At 43.3% G+C, this 26,094-nt stretch overlaps 1 protein-coding gene across 1 annotated transcript in view; it reads left to right on the top strand.

The window, feature by feature from the left end:
• CD58 (CD58 molecule) overlaps positions 1–25,315 on the top strand; it is a 47,014-nt gene extending 21,699 nt beyond the window's left edge. The window contains exons 2-6 of the mRNA XM_061168436.1: positions 6,042–6,338; positions 10,858–11,133; positions 14,741–14,812; positions 17,169–17,209; positions 22,247–25,315. Of these exons, the coding sequence (XP_061024419.1) occupies positions 6,042–6,338; positions 10,858–11,133; positions 14,741–14,812; positions 17,169–17,194 (671 nt within the window). The 3' untranslated portion in view covers positions 17,195–17,209; positions 22,247–25,315. The remainder of the gene's footprint in view (positions 1–6,041; positions 6,339–10,857; positions 11,134–14,740; positions 14,813–17,168; positions 17,210–22,246) is intronic.
• The last annotated feature ends 779 nt before the right edge of the window (positions 25,316–26,094 follow it).

The raw sequence follows: 26,094 nt of genomic DNA on the forward strand, positions 1-26,094 counted from the left end.
TGTAGCCTCCACCTCTCCTTTTTGTATCACACCTGGCTTATCCATGGCTTCTCTGCTGAACTGCTGGCCTCTATTTCAGGGTGTTATTTGCCACTTCTCAAAGGCTTCTCAGGGGCTCCTATGATTTTGTGTCCTATGACTTCTTTGTTTGCTCCTTGTTTTCTCTGTACACACCCCCTCTAGCTTTTCTTCCTTCCTGCATTTGACTCTCTCTCTCTCTCTTGTCCTGGAGAAGGCAGTGGCACCCCACTTCAGTACTCTTGCCTGAAAAATCCTATGGATGGAGGAGCCTGGTAGGCTGCAGTCCATGGGGTCGCGAAGAGTCAGACACGACTGAACGACTTCACTTTCACTTTTCACTTTCATGCACTGGAGAAGGAAATGGCAACCGACTCCAGTGTTCTTGCCTGGAGAATCCCAGGGACGGGGGAGCCTGGTGGGCTGCCATCTATGGGGTCGCACAGAGTCAGACACGACTGGGGTGACTTAGCAGCAGCAGCTCTTGTCTTCTTTCCCTCCTTACTTTTTCACATGTCACATATTCCTTGCCATCAGATGTGAGAAGTGCACACTCTTAGACTTTTCTTTCAACTTAGTTTCCCTTGGTATTTAATTATGAAGCCCTGTCTTATTTCCCACTGAATATCTAAAATTATTTATTTTTTTAAAAAGCAACAGCATTATGAAACTTGGGTTTGAATTTGGGTTCCCATGTAACATTTTGAAGATCTGGATTCATTGATATCTTGCTCAAGCAAACCTTCTCAATTTCCTCGTGTACATGAGGATGGGTGTGGAACAGGGCATGGTTCTCTGAGATTCTGTCCAGCCCTGACGTTCAGTGATTTGGGGACCCCGAGTTTGTGCCTTACCTGTAGGCTTTAGAGATGTCCTTGACTCCCAACTAGAATGGTTTGACTTTCTCATTCCCAGCAACTGCTGTTCCAATACATTCTAGAAATTGCATCCTGAGATACCCTATATCATGTCACTGTTTTTAATAACCGTATACCATATAGCAAGCCAAATCTGAAGGGGTTTCCTAGATGGCTCAGGGATAAAGAATCTGCCTGCCAAAGCAGGAGACTCAAGAGATGCAGGTTTAAACCCTGGGTTGGGAAGATACCCTGGAAAAGGAAATGGTAACCCACTCCAGCATTCTTGCCTGGGAAATCCCATGGACAGAGGAGCCTGGCAACCTACAGTTCATGGGGTCACAAAGAGTTGGACATGACTCAGTAACTGAGCACCCACATACAAGCCAAGAAGAAGCAGTGGTGAAGAGTCAGACTGAGTTCAAATCCAGTGTCACTACCTAATTAGTCAGTTAATCTTTTCATGCCTGTCTGCAAAACAGGGTTAAAACAAGATCCAGCTTTGCTTCATCCAGCCTGGCATTTCACATGATGTACTCTGCATAGAGGTTATAAGCAGGGTGACAATATACAGCCCTGACATACTCCTTTCCCAATTTGAAACTAGTCCATCGTTCCATGTCCTATTCTAGCTGTTGCTTCTTGACCTACATTCAGGTTTCTCAGGAGGCAGGTAAAGTGGTCTGGTATTCTCATCTCTTTAAGAATTTCCCACAGTTTGTTGTGATCCCTGCAGTCAAAGGCTTTTAAAAACAACACCTGCTTAATATTGTTTTTAAGAGGATTCTCTGAATACATATTTGTAGAGCTCTTCCAACTGCCCAGCAGATTGTAAGTGCTATAGAAGTGTTTGATTAAATAAACTAAAAATAACAGTCAACCTGAATCTCAGGACTCAAATAAAAATGAGCTGAGTATTTTGTGGCTGGGTGTTGAGGGGGGTGGAGGGGCCCATTTCATTAACCCAATAGTTAATGATGACCATATTTTCTAAATAAAAAATCAGGTCACTTTGTCTGAAAACATTTGAGTTCCATGTTGGACTTCTAGCCCTATGAGAACTACCAAAACTGGGTGTAATGATGATACTTTGTAAGACTACAAGAGTCTGTGCAATTGGAAATTACCACTCTACATATTGGTACTGCTGCTGCTGCTAAGTCGCTTCAGTCGTGTCCAACTCTGTGCGACCCCATAGACGGCAGCCCACCAGGCTCCCCCGTCCCTGGGATGCTCCAGGCAAGAACATTGGAGTGGGTTGCCATTTCCTTCTCCAGTGCATAAAAATGAAAAGTGAAAGTGAAGTCGCTCAGTTGTGTCTGACTCTTCGAGACCCCATGGACTGCAGCCTACCAGGCTCCTCTGTCCATAGGATTTTTCAGGCGAGAGCACTGGAGTGGGGTGCCAGTGCCTTCTCCGACATATTGGTACTAGGTACCTTCATATCTTACAAAGAATAGATCATTCAATATTCTTGAAAACAAATAAATCTCCAATAGGTAAAAAAAAAAATTCTGTCTAGTATCGAGTATCTGTTTAAGCAATCACTGATAACATTTTTCCCCTCCCTCTATCTCTCTCTACTTTGCAACAGCGAAAAGGCAGTCTATGCCCAGTTCTCACACAGTCTCACAGTGAATCATTGAAAGAACAAGAAAGAAAACCCTGTTGAAAGCCAACTTCGTTTCAGCCATTGTGTAGACTCTCAGTCTTATTTATTTTATTATGATTATTTTTTCTCTCAGTCTTATTCAGACCTCAGAGCAGTCTTTTCTGGGAGCCATTATGATTTTCATTTTAGGCTGAGTAAACTTAGTGCGGCAGGAACGTTTAAGTATTTATCCTGGGTCCGTCTGGCTTGAAAGTTGGGGCCCTTTTCATTCTGCCCTCTGGCATAGTAAGGTAAGCGTCCCAGTGGTCCCTTTTCTAACCACCCACTGTTATCAGCAAAGTAACCAACTCACTGCTGATTCCTTTCCTTAGCTGGTGTTTGCTCATTCATTCCTTCGTTCACAGTGTGTGACCTTGAGGAAGAAAACTCATTCTCCTTTCTCTTGTTCTTTTTCATTGGAAATGATTGTATTCGTGACTTCCTTTAGGATCAGTCTTGGAGGTGCAACAGAAAAGGAAGGTGCAACTATATAGGAAGGAAAGGGTAGACTAGCCTCTGCAAATGTGATGCTTCCCAAATCTGTACCTTCCCCTGTGAGCCCCAGACCTGTGGACCCAGGACACCTCCATGTGGATGTCTTATCAGTTGCTTATGCTTAGCATCCACCAGTCGGTTGATGGCTGGGTAAGGACGGGAGAGGAGCGATGATGAAGCTGGTAGAGGAAGCAGTGCCTCCAAGAAGGCAGGCCCTGAGTCAGGAAGGTGCTTGGCATTTGGGAGGAAATAAAAGCAGTTCTGAATGGCCGGAAGGAAGAGAGCAAGAGGGGAGCGGGTGGGGAATGAGGCTGCAGAGGCAGACAGGGATCAGATCACAGTGCCTGACCCTTGTGAGTGAGTGAGGGGCCAGGTCAGGTCAGGTCTGTTCTGGTCCGTTTCCTCATCTGTGAAACAGAACTAGCAACATGCCTGGACAGGAATGTAGAGAGGATTAAAAAGGGACACAAGAGTACGTGAACATGTAATGGCAGAGGGTAAGCACTCAATAACATTTTCTTTCATTTTTCTTAGTTCCCTGTCATTGCACCTGTGAAATGGGGGTGGTTTAATCCTTGGGATTTCTTTCGGCTCAAAATGACTGTGATTTTTTTTCTCAACTGGTCCCCCCATTTTCCACCATTAGCTCCATTTCTGACTTTTCTTTTTCCTGTGCTCAAGCCCAGGAAACACCCTCCTGCCTCACCACCCCCCCTTCCCCACCCCCGCCCCCGAAAAGACAGAGGCAGCATTATGTGGCCGGGAAGATGCGATTGAACCCAGACCTCTTCTCTTCCTCCACCACCCTGCTTACTCGCATCCATTTATTCACTTACAAGGCATTTCCAGCCTCCACTGTTGTGTGTGGATAGACTTTCACACCTCGAATCTTACTCCTGTTCATGCCTTTTCACAGGCTCTGGTTGGGTGGGAGAAATAGTGCTTGACCAAGAAAGCCAAGGAAGGATGCTGGGGTATTGCTGGGTCCTAAAAATCCTTGCACATAAACAAGGGGGTGTATTTGCTTCTTATTTGAAATTGTTGGGCACAGTTGCCCACGATTGGTCTATTTAATATTTTTTAATTTTTCTTGTACTCTTTCAGTTATTCTGATTGCTCCTCCAAATATTTCAATCAGTCAAGTTTTAATTTGTCTTGAATGTCTTTCCCTTAACAGCTGCTTTTCTCTGTTAAGAAAGTCAAGTCTGGAGCAAGATGTTTTTAAGCCCATTTTGGGGCATCAAGAATATCCCAATCTAGTAGTGATAGTCAATGTTTGCCAACTGGATTGATGTGGAGGAGGCAGAAGGCTCTGATTTGAAGCATGAGTCAGTTTCTTTGCTGTAAATACTCCCACTGTGGTGGATTTCAAGCTATCAATCACACTTCACCGAATGCAGTCCGGCAGGGATGCTAACAGTTGGCTGCGACGTGCCATTGCACTCAATCCTTGAGACCTTAAACTTCATCACATCCCCCAACTTTCTTCTTAGTCATTCTGATTTCATTTAGTGGTCAGCCAAGAAAGAGGCCTGACAGTCACAATTAACTCCTCTCATCCAATCACTAAATCCTGTTCATTTCTCTCTCAAATGTCAAGTCTGTTCGCTTGTTCATTCCCACTGCCAGCAGCCTAGTCTGGTCTCCCGATCCACCGTTCTTTCATTGCTACCCACACTGACTTATTTTCTGGCTTTTCTGTCTCCACACTTGCTCAGCAACCAGTGTCCACCCTGCAGACAAAGTCAGCCTGCTGAAATTTAAATTATATCATGCCAGTCTTCTGTTTAAAACCTTTCCATGACTTTCCCTTGCAGTTACAATAAATTCCAAATCCTTAGCTTATCTTGCCTGACTCTGCCCAGCCCCTCACTCCCAGATTCTGTGATCTGGCCCCTGGCTGCCTCTCCAGCCTCATTCCCCACCCATTCCCCACCGCCTTGCTCTCTTCCAGCCATTTGGAACTGCTTTTATTTCCTCCAACGTGCCGAGCACTTTCCTGACTCATGCCCTGACTCCTATCTGCTGGATCATCTCTCCTGCCCCTCCTCTTATCTCGCTGACTCCTCTTATCTGCCAGTGCTTTTTGATCTTGTGTCAGGTCAGCACGATCTCCTAGGAAAGGCCCCTGACTGGGTGGTTCTCCTTGCCCACTCAGTGTCTCCTTCTCCCTTGAGAGCCTGGAGTGATAACTGTCTTGTTTGCCACCCTTTTCCCAGCGTGGCCCACAGTGCCTGGTATGTAGTTGATGTGCAAGTGAAAGTTGCTCAGTCGTGTCTGACTCTTTGTGACCCTGTGGATTACACGTTCCATGGAATTCTCCAGGCCAGAATACTGGAGTGGGTAGCCTTTCCCTTCTCCGAGGATCTTTCCAACCCAGGAATTGAACCCAGGTCTTCTGCATTGCAGGTGGATTATTTACCAGCTGAGCCACCTATGGTGCTCCATAAGTGTTGAATCCATTTCTTGGATTTAGGCAGACCCCAGTTCCCTATTTTTTTTTTTTTTTTTCAAATTTATTTATTTATTTTACTTTTGCTTATGCTGGGTTTTCATGGCTGGGCGCCAGCTTTCTCTAGTGTGGTGTGCAGGAGCTACTCTTCGTTGCAGTGTGCAGGCTCATTGTGGTGACTTGTCTTGCTGTGGAGCACTGGCTCTAGGCAAATGGGCTTAATAGTTGCCTCGCATGGGCTTAGCTGCCCTGCACCATGTAGGAATCTTCTCGGACCAGAGATCGAACCTGTGTCCCCTTGCATTGCTGGGTGGATTCTCACCCACTGGACCAAAGGGCCCCCTACCCCGTTTCCTATTAAAGAATAAACTCTACAGGGTTAAGCATGTTCTACTTCCTATAGTTTTTATCAGCAGTTTATCAGCTTAGTATAAAAAGTAGTTAATAAATAATTTTTACCACTAAACTTAATCATTTTCCCCTCAAAAAGGCATCTTGGAAGATAGTTTCCTATTTTTGATCAAGTCATATTATTTTTCCTAATCAATTTCTTTTTTTTTCTCTCTAGATTTCATCAGCTGTCGGTTCCAAGATATTTATGGAGCTAAGGGTGGGAATGTAACCTTTTACACTTCAAAGTTTCAACCGTTTACAGAAATTACATGGAAAAAGGGGAAGGATAAAGTTATAGAATGGGTTGAACACTCTGAACCCGAAGCTTTTCAGTCTTTTAAAGATAGAGCTTATTTAGACACTGTGTCAGGTAACCTGACCATCACCAAGTTAACAAAATCAGATGAAGGTGGATATGAAATTGAATCCCCAAGTGTTAAAGATATCTCCGTGTTCTACCTCAGTGTGATTGGTGAGTATCCATAAATTTGTTTGTTCAAATAGCAAATTTCCAAGTATTTTAAGAGACTAATATTAACTCGTGGTTATGGGGAAATAAAACAATGAGTTATACCGCCTGTTGTCAGGGTTTTTCTCTCTTTCTGGTACCCAGGAGCCACTTTTAGCTCCCTGTCATCCTCTCAGTGAAGAGAGGATGTGACTGAGGTCGAGAGAACAGCCCAAGTTGGCCACAGCTGCTGGCCACAGCGTCACTTGTCTTGCTGGGAATGTTCTGAAAAAGGGTGTAGTGGCGACATGAACTCAGAACCCTTTGAACACCTGTGAATTGGAGTTCCTGCTTCCTCCTGCACCCCACACAGGTGGTGGGATTTTATTTTCCCTCCTCTTATCACTTTAAACTGGAACTGGGGATAGGATTCAGGTTCCTCTGTGCTTCTCACTAATGCTTCCTGGTTACGCTCTTTCCCTCACCTCTAAAGCACTTGCCTTGTTACAGGCTTCCAGAGGCTGATGGCTACACCTACATGTTTGTTTTTTCCTCCAGTTTCATTGAGAAATAGTTGACATTCATCACTGTACAAGTTTAAGGCATATAGCGTGGTGGTTTGATTTACATGTATTGTGAAATGAGTATCACAGTAGGTTCAGCTAACATTCATCTTCCCTTGCTGTTCTCAGATGTCCTAGTAATGCTTTTGTCTCATAGCTGCCTTTTCTGTGCTGCAGCATAGCACAGCTCAACCCATTCCCATCTCTCCCCTCTGATGCATCACAATTTCACTCATTTTATCCGAGGTGTGAGTATAGTTCTAGCCCTACTTCCTCTAGGTTAAAGGCTGTCTTAGAAAGATCCAGCTGGTGACAAAGTGTGTATGATGGTTTCCAGGGGGTGAAGAAGAGAGAGTGCAATATAGCAGTTTAAGTCTGAGTTTCCACCTCCTGTTTGTGGTGGCCTCAGTGGAATAGGATATGATGACTAACTGGATGAACAGCCGTCACTCACCAGTTCAACTACTGAGTGTTGGAGACATTGGGAGGAAGAGAGAATTTCTCTCTTGGTCACCACTGTAACTTCAGAGCCTAGCAAAGGACTTGAATAGGTAATAGGCACTCAACAGGTATGGAAGCAATTGATATGGATGGTGGGATGTACAATTGATAGAAATGGGTGCCCTCAGACAGGGTGACTGGTTTGTCCAGGAGATTATGAACTTCTTTTAGATAAGTGAAGCTTGTTAAGGTGCGCAGGCATCCCATTAGAAGAACCAGTTGATGCCATTGAAGAAACAGGATCTTTAAAACCTGCAAATTGGGGATCTGGCAGTTTAGAGGGCAAACAAAAAGATTGGCTCAGAATTTAAATTAGAATTGAATGCATCTTAAGAGCCCCTTTATCGAGTTTATAAAACTGAGTTCAAAACAATTTCTCTTTTTAAAGCTTCATGAAATGTTTAAAAATATAATTTAATAATTAAAATTTAAAAATTGCCTGCTAACTCAACAATGGTGCTCGATTCTGATAATTAAGCCAAGTGGACTGTTCTTAGGAAGCTCAGCAAAGGCCTGGGGAGGTGCAAGGTGCAGGGCATGTAAGTTTCAATCAGGAAGCCGTGAGTAATATTGGCCATATTAAATGTGTTGACTTCAAGTTCTGGTTTGGGAATCTGGGTTTTAGCCTATGGCAGTCAAGAGCCATTGTATCTCATACTGGAGCAGAGAAGTGCCTTAATGAAATGTATTTTTGGAAGGTTAATCAGATGGTAGCAACTTATGATGGATTAGGAAGAGGAGACCCTAGGTTGGAAGCTATCATGATCATCCTGGTAGACAGAGGTGTTGGTAGCAGATGTTTGGAAAGGAAAGAACCAGAAGGTATTTCCAAGTTAGAGTTAATAAAATTTAGATTTTGGATATAAAAATATATATCTGAATGTCAAAATGATTAGTTACACTTTTTTTTTTTTTTTTTTAGAAATGAGGAAGTCATACTTCCATGACGGTTTGTTAAGACTGAAATAATAAGACTCAGTAGCCTTCCGGAGACACCAGACCCTTTCAGAAAAGATATTTTAGACAGGGGGATTTCCTGGTACCTCCTCAGTTCAGGGCATCTTTGTGCTTTTCTAGAGGTGAACATCTGGCTTTCCTCCTTCCTTCAAAGTCCCCTTAAAATTGCCACCATCAACATTTCATAGTTCTTCCCCATCCTCTTACAACCTTTATTGCATGGGGGCTGGTAATGTTCATATATATAGGATTAACTGCTCTGTCCTTAACAAGTATGGATTGGTATATGACTTTTTATTAAGGGGTACGTATGAAAATGTAATACATTACAATAGAAATGTCATCAGATATGTGTAAGAAATTCTCATTTCTTACAGAATAGTGAGCTCTTAATTCATTAACTATATCAATTAACTGAGTTGTCCTAGGGATGAAGTAGTCACATTTCTTGCTGGTTGCTTAAGGGATAGATGTAACTAATGTTTGTTAGATTATAGCTGCGGTTAAGTCCTGTGGGCAGCGAGACATTGGCTGAGTGTAGTCAGTCACTCAGTCATGTCCAACTCTTTGTGACCCCATGGACTATAGCCCACCAGGCTTCTCTGTCCTTGGGATTCTCCAGGCAAGAATACTGGAATGGGTTGTCATTTTCTCCACCAGAGGATCTTCCCAACGCAGGGACTGAACCTACATCTCATGTCTCCTGCATTGGCAGGAGGGTTCTTTACCACTGGTGCCACCTGGAAAGACCCAACATTGGCTGAACTAGATCAATAAACTAGAATCTGTAACAGAACATGGTGAACTTTTCATCTTCCAAAGTGAAACTCTGTACCCATTGAACAGTAATTCCCCTTTCCCTCCTGTCTCCCTGTTCCCTGGTAACAATCATTCCATTTTCTGTCTCTTTAAGTATTTGGCTACTCTAAAAACCTCCTATAAGTGGAATTGTACAAGATTTATTCTTTCATGACTGGTATATTTCACTTAGCATAATGCCTTCAAGATTCATCCCTGTGGTAGCATGTGTCTGAATTTCCTTTCTTTTAAGGCTGACTGCAAATGTAATTTTGAATGATCATGATTAGGATGGTCTGTGGTTTTCCAGTAGACCATGGGATTCTGAAGTGATTATTAGAAGAGGCTCTAGGTTGCTCCTTGAGCACTGGGTTCAGCTGTCGTCTCTGCTTAGGACCTGTTCTTGGCCAAATCGTGAAGCATTGCTTCTGGGCCTTTCCAGTGTCCACTCACCTTCCTTATCCCTTTTCCCTTGAATGCACACTTTACTGATGCCTGTTTCTGCCACAACTCACAAGGCGTCACCCTGCTTACTGATAGCAGGTACTCTGCGGTGAATACACACTCATGTGTGGTGTGTGTGTGTACGAGTTCTTTTAATGAAAGAACAAATCTTAAGACAGCATGTAATTAATGATATGAGCTAGATTAAACCTAAAACTTGAAGAAGCCCCAAGCAGAAAGGGAAGTCATGTATAACTCGGGTCTAACAAGACAGGCTGGGTGTTTTACTTAACTGAGCCAGAAATAACTCAGGAGGAGAAGACGAGGGCAAGATGAGTTGTACATATTTATTTTTTAGATTATTAGTTAGAGCTTGGGTTCCTTTGTCTTAGAAGATATTTTAAGTGACAGTATAGTATCGCATCATCTTGATGAACTTTAATTTGCTTTTTAGTATTTACAAGGTATTGAAATTTTATTATCCACATGCAACTTATAAGGTATTGAAATTTTATTATCCAAATGTGTCCATGACCAATTTCTGTATATTTGATATATTTTTACCTTTTTTTCTCAAATCTCTTATGATTGGTTTTAGGTGGAAAGGAGAGATGCAAGAAGGTATATGAATTAATAAATAAGCCAGTGATTGATAGGGTCAGCTGATTAGCTTTGAGGCTTTAGAGAGAAATGATGGTGCATCATGACTCGTGTCTTACTTATCCTCAAAGGCCCACCTGCCTTAGCCAGTCGCGGGTGTTTGTAGAAGAAACCTGGAGGTGATGCCTCTAGACTGGCAGGCACATGCCACACCCTGCTCTACCTCTGAGTGGGACCAGCCCACAGTACCGCTCCTCAGAACTTTTAGCAAACTCATTTGAGTCAGATGTCTTAGAATTCAGCCTTTTTCATAGAAAAGTGATGTAAATGATCTCCTCTGTGTGTATGAAGAAGTACTTCACTTAGTTAATGGGGAGCACGTTATACTCAAGCAGGTAAGTATTTTTAGTAAAACATAACAAATATTTGTGAACAATCGTTTGGCTTTCAGACATCTTTGGATTTCAGAATTGAGGATAAGGGATTCGGGGCCTCTATCTGCACTGAACTTGAGCAGGTAGATCTGATCCAGAAGAAAAGAGAATTTTCTCCCCTTGGTGCTCAAGGAGTGGTCTGCTTATCTTTTCAAGCTCATGAGGAAGTTGGGAGCTCTTTGTGAATTTGTGGATGAGGAGTTAAATATTACTCTTTTCTGTACTGAACATCTCTTTTTTTTCCAGCACCTCTTCCATCACCATCAGCATCTTGCTTTTTGACTGATGATGGAAACATTACTCTCACCTGTGAGATCATGGGACGTGGCGACGATATCGATGATAACCTCATACAGTTTTCGTGGGAATGTCCTTCAGCAATACAGTGTCACCGTGGCTCAATTTCAGCTGAAGCGTATGTCTCACAGCAAAGTGATCTTTCACAGAGTGTTGACTGTATCATTAGCAATCCATTATTCAGCACATCAACTTCCATCACTTTGTCAACCTGTGTACCAGTGGGTGAGTAAGTGACTGCATGGGTTACGGTAGAGGTCCTATATACAAATGGGGTTCACAGATCACTGGTGATTCATGAATTTCACACCACAGATTAGTGGCTAACATTTACTTCACAAATTTGAAACATAAAATGAGTTATAATTTTCACAGATACTTAAAAAACTGTTTTGGTTTGTTTGGCTATAGAATCTTAGTTGCAGAATGTGGAATCTTTAGTTGAGGCATATGGAATCTTTAATTGCAGTATGCGAACTCTTACTTGCAGCATGTGGAATATAGTTCCCTGAACAGGGGTTGAACCCAGACCCCCTGCATTGGGAGCACAGAGTCCTAGCCATTGAACTACCAGGGAAGTCCCACTTTTTTTTAGGTATAAATCTAGTATTTTTTAGTACTTTGTGTCAAGCACCATTCTAATACATATGATAATTCTGTTCGCACACAATCTAATAATTATCCTTATTTTATGGGGGGAAACCAAGGTGTCATTTGGAGTTTAAGGTGCTTGTCCAAAGCCACCAGCCAGTATGTGGTAGAACCTGATTTTGAAATCAGGCCATCTGGCTTCAGAGCCCATGCTCTTAATTATTCACACTTATTCACTGCTTCCTAATATTCTTCATAACCATTATTTTCTTCAAGATTGCACATGTGCCACAAGAAAGTGCATTCAATATGCTTGTCTAGACTAACACTTGGTTAGTAGCGTGACAATCTGTCTCAGCTGTGGTCTTTTTATGTTGCCTAAGTATCATGTATATTTGTAATTTACAGTTCTCCTTATCTGTTTTTTTATACTGTACCTCCAGTTTACAAACAGAAGGGTCAGTAATTTGAAAGTGGTTCATTAAAGCCTGAGAGATGAAATGTATAGTAAATACTGTATTTCAGGACAATGCCACAATTGTAAAGTAGGAACGGGATTCTAGGGCAGACAGAGAATGTGAATCTCCTCAGGCTGGGGCAGGGTGATTCTGTGAATAATTTTTTTTCTAAACAAATGAAACAGAAAGAGGCAAAAAATAAATATAATGATGTTGGTTTGTAAATTGGCCCACTGGATATGAAGGGCAAGGAGAGACTGAAGAAGGAGGCAGCCACTCCAGATTAGTGGTGGCAGGTTTAATAAGCATGGAAGCTTACTTAGGAGGCTTGTCTTGGGTGACCTCAAGAGGAATAGACCTCTGTGTCTGCCTGCCAAATCTTAGAATTCATATAAAGATCATGATTCAGTCACATAGACCATCCTGATGGTCTCACAACTCTTACTTTATAATATTGTAGTGGTTTTTGCCATACATTGACATGAATCAGCCATGGAGTTACATGTATTCCCCATCCCAATCCCCTCTCCCACCTGATCCCTCTGGGTCTTCCCAGTGCACCAGACCTGAGCACTTGTCTCATGCATCCAACCTGGGCTGGTGATCTGTTTCACCCTAGATAATATACATGTTTCAATGCTGTTCTCTCGAAACATCCCACCCTTGCCTTCTCCCACAGAGTCCAAAAGTCTGTTCTGTACATCTGTGTCTCTTTTTCTGTTTTGCATATAGGATTATCGTTACCATCTTTCTAAATTCCATATATATGTGTTAGTATGCTGTAATGTTCTTTATCTTTCTGGCTTACTTCACTCTGTATAATGGGCTCCAGTTTCATCCATCTAATTAGAACTGATTCAAATGAATTCTTTTTAATGGCTGAGTAATATTCCATGGTGTGTATGTACCACAGCTTCCTTATCCATTTGTCTGCTGATGGGCATCTAGGTTGCTTCCATGTCCTGGCTATTATAAACAGTGCTGCGATGAACATCGGGGTGCACGTGTCTCTTTCAGATCTGGTTTCCTCAGTGTGTATGCCCAGCAGGGGGATTGCTGGGTCATATGGCAGTTCTAATTCCAGTTTTTTAAGAAATCTCCACACTGTTCTCCATATCTCACAACTCTTGAAGTTCTCTCTCTAGGCTGTATCCTTAAGAACAGTTCGCATGGTGGGACTGGCTCGGAGCACGTACATTTCAAGCACAGGAGTGGTTGTGCTGGACCTCTGATGGCCTGGGTCCAGTTCTCCAGTCAACTCACAATCACATCCTTTTAACAATATCTTCCAACAAATGAATATGAACAAATTTGAATTTTATTTGGCTCCTGAGCCATTCTCCCTAAGTTTCCCACATATTGAAGTTTTAAAAAACTTTTCAAATAATGACATAAAGCCATTAAGGTTATGATATCATTTTCAGACAAAGCAGTGTGACTTCTCCAGTAAAAAAAAAAAACAAATGCTTCCAGAAAAAGTAGGAAATGGCTTCCAATTTGTAACTGATTGGGTCTCTAAAAACAGAAAAGACCAAGCCCACAGAGGTGTCTTTCGAAGCTTTTATACAAGTAACACAATTGCCAAGAATATTAAAAAAAACGTTTGCAGAGTTAATGACAGTTTTTATACTGGGAGCAAACATTCCTTCATTACCTCCACTTATTGGGTTTTGCGTAATACCCAGGGTGTACAGCGTGGAAATGCAGTTTGTGTGCTTTACAGTGAGAAGAAGAAACAAAACCAATGTGCTTTTGGCTTTGACATGAGTGCGGTGCACACAACCGGCAAGGAGACAGAAGTTGACTGTCTACAGAATGAACAAGCAAGTTGAAATCTTGAAAAGCTTCAGGTGCTCAAAGAGCCAATGTACTTGAAGGAAATCAGTTGAGTTCAGTCACTCAGTCACGTCCAACTCTTTGCGACCCCATGAACTGCAGCACACCAGGCCTCCCTTCTCCAGGGGATCTTCCCGACCCAGGAATTGAACCAGGGTCTCCCACATTGCAGGCGGATTCTTGACCAACTGATCTATCAGGGAAGCCACTTCACATAGTTATGTTTTATTAAGTCATTGTGAACACAGAATTAGTGAATATTGAATCATTACTCCCAGGGGAGATATAGGGTTAGGTTCCTGCAAGTCTCTGGTCACATGTTTGAAAAGGAATAAATATAGAACCTTGTTTTACGTGTGTTTCTGTTTAAAGACACATTATTTAATATATGTGATTAATTCATGAATGGTGAAATTCACAGCCAGCAGGACCGTAACTGATGCCTAAACGAAGCTTATCTAATATGTGTATTCTCTCTGTGATGCACACGGCCTGCTTGTGCTTGGGAAATGCTGTGTGTCTTATAGAGAGAATACACGTGTTAAATAAGCTTCATTTAAGCATCAGTTGTGGTCCCTGTGGCATTTCAGCACTGTTTTTGAGGGCCAGTTTAGACAGTGAAATAAGCAACAAAAAAGCACAAAATGTAGAACACATGGCACTAAAGAGATCACACCTGGGATTGTGTAAATAGGATCGTGTCTACAGTACAAGGGCCAAAACGCGAGGGCAGAGTTTCGCCTTGAACCTCAGTTGGGAACAACAGTTTTCAACATTTTGTTGCCTGTGTTAGCATATGACTATGAAAGTACTGCAGGTATTGGTTTGAGGAATACAAATAAATTTTAGCGAATAGGTAAATCGCAAATATGAAATCTGCATATAAGGAGGATCAGCTGTATCTGTTTTGGTCAGTTCAGCTAATTGTATTTCTTTCTTTTTCCCAGATAATTCAAGGCATAGGTATGTGCTTTTTGCCATACTCCCAGCAGTAATATGTGGCTTGCTGTTTTTAAAATGTACGTATACTTTTTTTCCTTAAAAAAAAAAGTTTTCAAATGGGAATTGGTTTTTCAAAGGCCAGAAAGTGACTAATTTGAAGATGAAAACCAAGTTTGACATTTTAGTTGTTTCACAAAACCTTTTTTGTTGTACTTGTTGCCTGGGGTTGCTGAGTGTGTTGGGTTCCCTGAGATTCTGTATTATCCTGAGGTGGTAGGAATCCTTGGGCCATAGAGAGCATTACAGGAATGGGAACACAGCCAATAATACTTGGGACCATTCCACAGCCTCCTGTCTGTGGTCTGCCTCAACGTACGTTACACTTCTGGTCTCCAAGCCAGACTTTGCAAAAAAACCCAAAACTCTTCCTCTTGGCTGCTGTATCATAATTCGCATGACTTACAGCCCAGAAGCAAGACCGAGGTAAGAAGGAGTTTTTATTGAGTCAGGTGATGTGGAAAGGGTAAAGCTGACATGGTATTACCTGTATTGCCTTCCTCAGTCTCCTGAGATCTCGGGCCAATCCAGAAGGCAACCCATATGCCCTGGAGACCTGGTGACCCTGTCCCAGCCTATTCTTTCCTGGTGACAAGAAACTCCTCCTTAAGTCCCAGAGGATGCTGACCAGTCTGTACATTTCAGACTAAGGGTTCTTGAAGCCCTAACAGTTTCCTTCACCAAAAGGAAATTTACAATCTGTCGCTCCCATGGGGATTGTTGAAGAGTAAGCTTTCCGTAAGGTGAAGGCATCCTGGATCCATGTCATTTCATACTCGTGTCTTGAATCAAGCTCACAAACTAGATTTCAGTTTCCCTAGACCTGCACTCTTCAGTACAGTGGGTACTAGCCACATGTAGTAATCTAAATATAAAATTTAATCAATGAAGACTAAATAAAATTTAAAATTTAGTTCCTCAGTCGTACTAGTCACATTTCAAGTGCTCACAGATGGCTAGTGGCTACTATGGTAGACCAAATAGAGAACAATTCCATCACTTCAGAAAGTTCTATTATAGGCCAGTACTGACCTAGTCTATTTTGGGGTATTGGCCCTAGAGTGTGATTTCCCAAAGATACCATTTCTATATTATAGGTTTCAAATACCATGAAGATCTCTAAGTAATCGACTGTCAGTCAACTGAATCTCCTCTAAACAAGTTATAAAAAAAATAAGCTAAAGAAGGTTTTAAGGCATCATTACCAATAAGTAAAACATCAGGGAACACAAGTGTTCTTTTAAAAAGTTGTTTTTAATCCCCAAATAGCAGTAGTATAGTTAATAATCTCTTTAACAGATTGGTATCCAGAAACCAAAATAATTTTCTACTCATATGTTTTTTTTGAGGGGGTGGGGGGGTAAGATGTCTACATCACAACTCCTGAACCTAAAAAAAGAGCCCTGTGTACCCATATAACTCCAAAACAACTGACTGACTTAACTTATTAAAATAAATAAAAACAAACCTTTATTCAATGAAAGGAAACTTACCCCAGTGATCAGTACTGATGGCACCATATATTCACCCCCCCCCCAAAAGTAACAAATAATTACTTCAGCAAGCATCTCAGTCCTAAAGCCATTAATTGAAAAGACGAGGTATTTGGCATGGAGCCATCAAAACGGGAGCGAGTTGAATGTAAACAGCTCCATCAGCTAGTTGTAGTTGACACTTTTACAAGCTCATTCAACCTTGTGAACTCAGCTGCTGGATCATTAGCATCACTCCAGGCTAACTGGTGCCTTTGATGGGCAGGAAACTGAGGGATACATGTGAGACGGTATCTTAACATCCAAACTGGTGCTCTCCAAACTAGGAGCCACGCGTGGCTGTTGAAACTGTTAAATATGAGAGTCCAAACTGAGATGAGCCATCAGTATAAAATAAAGATTAGATTTGTAGGACTTCTGATTTTAAAAGGAATGTAAAGTATCTCATTAATAATGTTTATACTCATTATATGTTACAGTAATATTTTTGATATGTTGGGCTAGTTTATAAAATTAATTTCATCCATTTCTTTTTACTGTATCTGTGGCTAGTAAGCATGTATAATTACTTATGTGGCTCACATTATATCCCCATTGGGCAGCGCTGATCCAGAATGTCCATCTTTAGCTTCATGCAAAGTTGCTATAGAAAAAAACATTCATCAACAGTTTTTGTTTTTCTATCATCTGATGACCAATTTTTGAACAACTCTTTGGGTCAACTCAGTAGCCAATTTAATGTGAGCATTTAGGAGAGTAGGAAAGACCAGCTCAATAGGGCTGTGTTCTTGAGTTTTCCCAGTTCAGGCCTCTAGCCAGCAACCCTACATTTCAGCTTTTCTTTTCAGCTCTTTAATTGAGACAAAAATGTCTTCATTTGTAGGTTTTCTGGGACGTCGTAGCCAATGAAACACAGAGGCCTAGGTGAGTAACCCATAGACTGCTCAGTGGGCATGTTATGTATCATGTATTAAAAGCAGAACAACACCCATGTAGAGGGCCTGTTCCCTGGGAGCCCGGTTCTACTTATCTGTCGGTTAGTTGCCTTGAACAAAATAAGTAACATCAGCAGATTACTCACCACAGTACATTAAGCACCAACCAGTCACTTTCCATGTAACATCTCACTCAACCCTCTCATTGAGCCTTGCATGGGAGTATCTTTACAGCTTGTTTAGAGATATCGAATGGAAGACTTGGAGAAGTCAAGTCACATGACTCATAAATGGTAGAACTGGGATTCAAATCTAGGTCTTCAGACTCCATGGGTTATCCTGTTAACCACCAAAATATACTCCCTTCTTCTTCCATCCGAGGAAAATGGAGCCAAGGATAAGGTTTACTTCAGGAGCCAGGGTCAGAGCTGGGCCTGCATCAAGAACAAAAGATAGGATCCAAACACAATGAATGGTGGCCATGGGTGAAGGAAGTTGCCTTATAGGAGATCCAGAAGTCCCTGTCCTGGCAGAATCCACATGGTCAGGAGGAAGAGTAAAGCTTAGGGCTGGAAAGGGCGGGGTTGGGGGTGGCAAGTCACCCCTTTGGGGGCAGCAGATATTGATGGGATAGAGGTTGAGCCAGGCCAGGATATTGAGAGAGAGCTACCAAGAGGTTCAGTGATTTCTTTCTGGGAAACCATTGAGGATTTTTGAGCAGAGCTAGGCTGGGTTGGGAAGATCCCTGGGTTGGGAAGATCCCTGGACAAGGCAGTGGCAACCCACTCCAGTACTCTTGCCTGGAAAATCCCATGGATGGAGGAGCCTGATAGGCTACAATCTATGGGGTCACAAAGAGTTGGACACGACTGAGCAACTTCACTTTCACATGCTTTGGGAAGACATCTGTATTGGTAAAGCATACAGTGAATAAATACACAAGAGGCAAAACATGGGGACACTGGTTAGTGGATAAATGAAATAATCTAGCCAAGCAGAAGAGATGCTGTATTGGTGTGATTGTGGCACAAATGAAAGAGGGATAGATTTCAGAGAAAGTGTGGATATTGTATAAACAGAGTCTCAGCAGAGAGTGCAGTCTGGCACCTGGCTCCCTGGGGTTCAGTGGCAGCTCCATCTCTCATAGGACTTGGACAAGTCAATGAACCCCACTGCACCTCAAGTTTCTTCTGTGGAAAATGGGCATAACAATAGTATAGAAATAATGATAACTTAGGTCATAGTAGCATAGAAATAACAATATGTACAAGCAAGGTGAAAGTGAAAGTGAAGTCGCTGAGTCGTGTCCGACTCTGTGATCCCATGGACTGCAGCCTACCAGGCTCCTCCGTCCATGGGATTTTCCAGGCAAGAGTACTGGAGTGGGCTGCCACTTCTTTCTCCAGGGGATCTTCCCAACCCAGGGATCGAATCCGGGTCTCCCACATTGGAGGAGGACTGGCTCATAATGGTGCCCAATAAATGTTAGCTATTTTGGTTATGACTCTTCTTCAAGAAATTAGCCGAAAGCAACAGGAATTTCAACCCTTGGCAGCACTGCCAGACATAGCAGGAATCAGATGGAGCCCTTGTTTGGGAAGGTGGATCTGTGCTCAGACTGCAACCCGAGTTTGAGGTGCAGGCACATTACGTGGGTAGAGATATCCAGCACCTAATTGGAGAAGTAGCTGTAGGGGCTAGGGCTAAGGTTACAAGTTGGGGAGCATCTTTGTCAGGACAGTAACGGATTCCCAGAGCATCTGAAGTCACCAAGAAGTAGAAGCCGGAGGCCCTCAAGTGGAGGGCACGGTGGAGGAGTCCAGGAGGAGAGCCAGGTGGCACCCTGTTACGGATCCAAGAGAAGAGGCCATACATTAGAGCTTCAGGGAGGCAAAGGAGGGGGGCAGTGGTCAAGACCTTTGGCTTGGCTGAGCAAGTTGGCTAGCTTTCATGAAAGCCGCTGGGTGAGTGGTTGGAGTAGGGTGATGGAGCCATCACTGCATGGCAGTGAGGGCCTGAGAGCAGTGGTACCGTGGGGACCACTGGGTGGGCTGGGAGATTTCTTTCTCTCCAGCTGCTGGCCAGGACAGTGACCAAGCCACCTGGCCAGTCAGCTACTGCAGAAGGCCTGGGGCAAGGGATTCTAGAAGACAGCTCAGCCAGCTCCAGGGTGTAGGCTGGGCGGGGGTACTGAGGCCACCAGGGGTTGGTGGGCCAGGAGGCCCCATGGAGAGAGGGTAGAAAGGGATCGACCGGCCGTGGATGAGGTGAGTGGCAGGTGTGCTAGCAGTGTGGGGGCAGCAGCAGAAGACCCGGAGGTTATGGTCAGAGGTGGGATGTTCAGACTTGAAGCAATGCTCGTGAGGGCAGGTGAGGGTGAGAGCTCAGGTAGGACCTCTGCTAAGATCCTGATGGTAACAGTTGAGGTGTGGCCTTCATGAACCATGACAGGGGATGTTGTTCATGGGAGGGCTGTTGTCCAGGGCCACTGAGAAAGGTGACGGGGTAGTCCAGGCCTCAGTCCTTTACCTGCTCCTTTATTCTTTCAACAAGCACTCTTACGGAGATGACTAGATGGCAGGCGCTGTGTGAGCCGATGGCTTGAGATCAGTGTACCCAGTGAGGCTGGACATTGTATAAGATTCAGAGAAAGCGTATGTTAGGGCTCCTACCTCTGAGAAACTTATGGTCACACTGGGGAGAATGGATGGGGATGTAAGAAACAAAGACTTAGGCAAGAAGCCCATGGTGATGGGCCAGAATGGATGATCAGGGCTGGGCAACCGGCAAAGGGGAGGGGAAGAAGATTAATCATGAAGACTTTGAAAGGAGTACTACGTGAGCTAGATCTTCAAAGCAAGAGCAGAGAGGGAAAGGCATTCCAGCTGGGAGAAGCAGCAGAGGTGGAGACATAGCAGGGAACCAAATATATTATTGTTATTGATAGAGAGGTCAGCCTGCTTAGCATCAAATTGAAGAGGTGGCAAAAGAGACCATATTTGCAAGAAAATCTTTGGAAGTCAAGAGCATTAAAATGAGTGATATGGGAGTAGGGAGGCATTTGAAGGTTCTGTGGCAGGAGAATTTTGCATGAAAAATGTTGCCTTGGGATGATGAACTAGGAAGAGAAAACTGACATCTCAGGGTAACATCCTGAGGAATAAATAGGTAGCTTAGGGCTGTGTGTGGGAGAGGAACTTACTTTTCTTGGTATATTTTTGTTGGCTGTTCAGATTTTGTATTTTGTATGTTTCTTACCTATTTAAGAATGCCTTTTAGATTTAAAGAGCCCACTGTGGCAGCAGAGGGGGGTTCCCTAAACTCAATTATTAAAGGGTTAACAGATGTGGTGGAGAGGCAGGGCTGGGGGAGGTATGGGGGAGGTGGGGACAAGCATAACCAGAAAGAAATGCAAAATTGTCACCTCTCTGTGAGTAGCCGTGTACGGATGTGAGAGTTGGACCATAAAGAAGGCTGAGCACTGATGCTTTCAAGTTATGGTGCTAGAGAAGACTCTTGAGAATCCCTTAGACATCAAGAAGATCAAACCAGTCAATCCTAAAGGAAATCAACCCTGAATATTCATTGGAAGGACTGATGCTGAAGCTCCAATACTTTGACCACTTGATTCGAAGAGCTGACTCATTGGAAAAGACCCTGATGCTGGGAAATATTGAGGGCAGGAGAAGAAGAGGGTGACAGAGAATGAGATGGTTGGATGGCATCACCAAATCAATGGATGTGAGTTTGAGCAAGCTCCGGGAGATAGTGAAAGACAGGGAAGCCTGGTGTGTTGCAGTCCATGGGGTCACAAAAGAATCAGACATGACTCAGAAACTAAACAACAACAAGGTTCTTAGTAAGGAAAATGCCTATTTCCTTTACCTAACCACTAATTTTTTCTTATTGTCAAATTTCTTTAACTTTCCCCAAACTAGAAGATATAAAACAAGAATTTGTTGTGGTTTTAATTTGTATTTTCCTAATAACTAATGATCCTGAACATCTTTTCATGTCCAGCACTAATTTTTTATGAACTCCTGTTACCAAAGTCATGCAAATCTTTTGGAATTCTGGTCTGATCTGGTCCATGGAAATACAGACTGTGGGGAAGACAAAGAAAAGCCATGAAATGATCTTTTCTCAGTTTGAAGGAGCTTTTTCAGGCAGGGCTGTAGCTGAGTTGATTTCCTCTGAGTTACTCAAGGGTGTTCTGTCATCACCACAAAGATGAATAATCAGGAAGAAAAGCTGAAAGAAGAAAACCACGGCCAGGATATTCTTGTGGCAAAGGAGATGACTCTTAGAAGGGGTGACAGTTTACCTATGGGTCTTACAAGCTCAGGTCTGTTCTTTGGAGATACCAGGATTCAATTCAGCATGAAGAAAGTGAGCTCTAATTCTTCATAAAAGAAATAGTTCATGTCATAGGCTCAGTAATTACACTAAAGTCATTATTCTACTCACGTTATCAGCAAGCCTACTGTCTCAAGCCATTCAGCACATGGCAAGATGTCAAATAAGTTCTCTCCCATCCTACACGTGGCAAACATCATAATAAAAATAATAACCAAGTAATATTTAGTACAGGAATTACACATCTGATAAAAAAACTCCATCTTAAAGTAGCGAAGAGAAGTTACTTTTAAAATGACAGCATAATTAGAAAATATTTGAAGAAACAAAGCAAAAGTTAAAATACTTGTATGTGTCACATAGAAGAGTAAATGTCAGATGAAAAACAAAACGCAAAAAGCACAAGTGTACAAAGAGCAAGACTGAGTTGGTTTGAGAAGCTGGGACTCTGAATTTGTGCTGTGCGCCAGGATAGCACTCCTGGTAGATCTCCAGGTACCATCCCATAAGGACCCAAGACCAAGCTCCCTCCATCTCTGCTCCCTAGAACCCTTGCTTCTGATGGGTTTGTTACAAAAGGGCTACCTGCATTAGAATAAGAGGGTCATTTAGACTCATACACTGCAGCACAGATTGTGTTTTATTCTAATATGAGATATTTCTTTTATAGTGCCTGTTGTGTGGTAACAGAAGATGAAATGGAACACGTGGTAATTAAGTTATTTCAATTGCTTCGGGAAGGCATCCGATGCACCATTCATGTATTACCTTCTCCTTGAGGAAACTTTGAAAGTCTGCCTGAAATTGACCATTTATAAGAAGCAATATTTCCTAGAAGAGACAAGGACTAACACACAACAGGCATTAGTGTCTACACTGAACAAAACTAGATACTATCTTGTTCCTTAATTGTTTATTATAAATTGTATTTTTCTAGAGATGTAAATCTTTGTAAATAATGTGACTGTGTATATAGTTGATGAAGCAACTCTCAGCGTTTCCTTTATCTTCCAGACTTTGGTCCCCACATGGTCTCCCTGGCCTTTTCTGACCCCATCTATCACCAGTAAAATCCCTTGTATCCTCTTTAATGGATGTTCAGGTCCCCTTTCTGTTCTCGTGAACCCTGGCAGCCATCTCGAGGACAAGCTGTCCTCTCTTGTGCGCCTTGTACAGTGGGCTCAGGGGGAGGCAGGGCATCCTCCTGGCTCAGCTCTGCTTCCAGACCGTTGCTCCTTCTCCAGCTCTGATGCTCATGCCAGCAGACCCATAGCACCCAGTAGCCCTTTTCCGAGTTATCTTTGTTATTCCTCATGCCATGAAGATTTTTAACACCAGGTGGAAACCACTCTCAACACTGCCCCTTTCAGAACTGGAGTGTTTTCAAAACTTGCAACTTCCAATACCCTGGCATGGTCTCCCCCAGGGATCTCAGCTTCCTTTCCCAGCACTGCCTGGGCCCCTCTCCTGGCCTTTTCATTAGCAGTATCACAGCTCCTCACTATCTTAGCACTTAGCAGCCCCTCACTAGCGATAGCATGCCCCCTTTGCTCACTGTCTTCCATACCACGCCCCCAAGGGGCCCTAATCCAAAACTCCAGCAGTCCAGCCAGGACCTGAAAGCTGGCCACCCTGCCTCTTCCCTGGCCCTCATCCCCTCTGAGTCCTCTTCTCCTCACTCTTTGGGGTTTCTAGTGTTCATCAGTGCAACTGCACCCTCACTCTTTACCCCTATACTTGGCCAAACCCCAGCTGTGGTTATAGTCACTTGTACTATTTCCCTTCCCTCCATTCAAACTGCTGAACATCCTGGAGAAAAACATACCACCTGGCTGATGAGTTTCACTTCAAATGACTGCACACCTCAGAGGGATTCCCAGTGTTTCTCAGATGTCCTCGTTGGATCATGCTGGTCCATTCGCTGCTTCCTCGTTGCTCTTCTTACACCCATAACGCTGTGTCCTCATTCTCAACTTCTCATCATGCTTCCTATATCACTGAAAAAAGCACCGAGGAGACCTCTCTTCCCAGTCCCCACCCTCCCACCCCTCACACCCAGCTGCGTCAGCACCCATGTGCCTTGCCTCCCCTCCTGTTACTGTGGGTGAACTCTTCTCACTCCTCCTAAAGCCAGTCTCTCCACTTGTCTTAGTCTGCTTGGGCTGCCATAACAAAATACCATCGACTGGGTGACTTTTAAAACAGAAATGTATTTGTCCCAGTTCTAGAGGCTAAGCCCCAGATCAGATGCTGGCCAGTGTGGTTCCTGGTGAGGTCTCTTCCTGTCTGGCTCTGTCCCCACATGGCAGGGAGAAGAGCTCCAGGATCTGTTCCTCTAAGAAGGGCACCAGCTCTGTTGCACTGGGGGCCTCCCCTTATGACCTCATTTAACCTGTATCCCCTCCTCCCAGGCCTTACCTCCAAGTACAGTCACCGCAGGAGTTAGGGTTCAACGTGACTTTCAGGGGATGGATCATTCACACTGCTTCTGCACGGAGTCCCATCTCCCCCCATCTACATAAGGACATCACTCTTGTCTTTGTCCACCCCTCTCTCCCATCATCAGCTCGTACCTTTCTATGGCATCATACATACTGTCATTTCTCATATCTTTAAGAAAAAACAAAATACTCTTTACTATACTTTCCCATCCAGCTCTCGTCTCACTTTTCTGCTCTCTTTTACGAAAAGTTCCTCAAAAGAATGATCTGTACTTTCTTTTTCTGACTCTTCTCTCCCCATTCTTCCTTGAACACTGGCCAGTCAGGCTTTCACCCCCACTTCTTGCCAAGCTTACCAAGATCTTGCTGAGATCAAGCTTGCCAGGCCCTCTTGTAAGATCGGATGGTCAGTTCACTGACCTCTTCTTATTCTGCCTGTAAGCACCATCTGAAGCAGTGGAGGACCCCTTACATATTTTAGTGCTTTCTAGGTGCTAGGTTGGTCTTCCCTGGTGACTCAGTGGTAAAGAATCCGCCTGAAATACAGGAGATGCGGAGACACAGTTTCAATCTCTGGGTCGGGAAGATCCCCTGGAGGAGAGCTTGGCAACCCACTTCAGTATTCTTGCCTGGAGAATCCCATGGACAGAGGAACCTGGTGAGCTGCAGTCCCTGAGGTTGCAGAGAGTCAGACATGACTGTGTAACTTTGTACACACACATACACACAGATACACACACACAGGTACTAGGTTCAGCGGGGTATTCAAGATGAAGGAAGCTCATAGTGTGACAGAGCAGGTCACTGTGATCACTTGTGGGATGTATACCCCATCCTAAAACGGAAATGTATGCAAAGGAAGAAGGCGGTAACCATAAGACCCAGCAATCCCACCCATTGGTATACACCCAAGAAAAAAAACACATACATCCAGACAAAAACTTGCACATGGATGTTCATAGGTCATTATTCACAGCAGCCAAACAATGCAAATACTCCAAATACATATACATGGGTGAACAGATCAATAAAATGTGGTCTATCCATACAACGGAATAATACTCAATATAAAAATTAATAAAGGTCTTTAGTAATGCAAATGTTTGATGATATATGGTAAAGAAAAGGTCATTCTTACTCTAAGTGGTGGGCAGGGTGGGGAGGGAATACTGACTGTGAAGGGGTATGAGGGCTTCAGGGGAGTTAACATTGTTATTTCTTGACCCACATAATATTTACAACAGAGTATACCTGTGGTGTGTTTGTATAACATTAAACAATGTTTTTCAAAACTCAAAGTACTGAAGTTCTGATTCATGCTACAAAGTGGATGAACCTTAAAAATACATTAAGTGCAAGAAGCCAGTGTGCATCGCCATGTGTGAAATAGCTGGTGGGGACCCGCGGTACGGTGGAGAGCCCAGCTCAGTGCTCTGTGATGACCTAGAGGGGTGGGACTGGGTGGTGGGAGGGAGGCCCCAGAGGGAGGGGATATATGTATACATACAGCTGACTCACTTCTTTGTACAGGAGAAGCTAACAACATTATAAAGCAAGTATACTGGACAGGGAAATGGCAACCCACTCCAGTATTCTGTCCTGGAAAATTCCATGGAGAGAGGAGCCTGGCAGGCTACAATCCATGGGTTCGCAAAGAGTCAGACACAACTGAGCATGCACATACCCCAGTTTTTAAAAAGAGATCACATGTTAAACAATTATACAAAATTTCCAAAAAGGCCTGGGAGGAGGATATTGGGTATGGGGAGGGAGTGATTGCTCATGAATACAAGGTTTCTTTGGGGGGACGATGAAAACCTTCTAGAACTGATTGCTGAACTCTGAAGAGACTAACATTATTGAACTGCACACTTTAAATAGGTAGATTGTATAGTTTGTGGATTATGTCCTAATAAAACTGTCATTACTGAAAAAACTAAGGGACTGCAACTTCCCTGATGGGAAGACTCTGAGCTTTAATCAAGACACGGAGCAGTTAAAACTCTGAGCTTCCACTTCACGGGGCACGGGTTTGAGCCCTGGTTGGGGAAATAAGATCCCTCAAGCCTAGTGGCTG

The sequence above is a fragment of the Dama dama genome, chromosome 20 (assembly GCF_033118175.1).
Source record: "Dama dama isolate Ldn47 chromosome 20, ASM3311817v1, whole genome shotgun sequence".
NCBI classification, from domain to species: domain Eukaryota; kingdom Metazoa; phylum Chordata; class Mammalia; order Artiodactyla; family Cervidae; genus Dama; species Dama dama.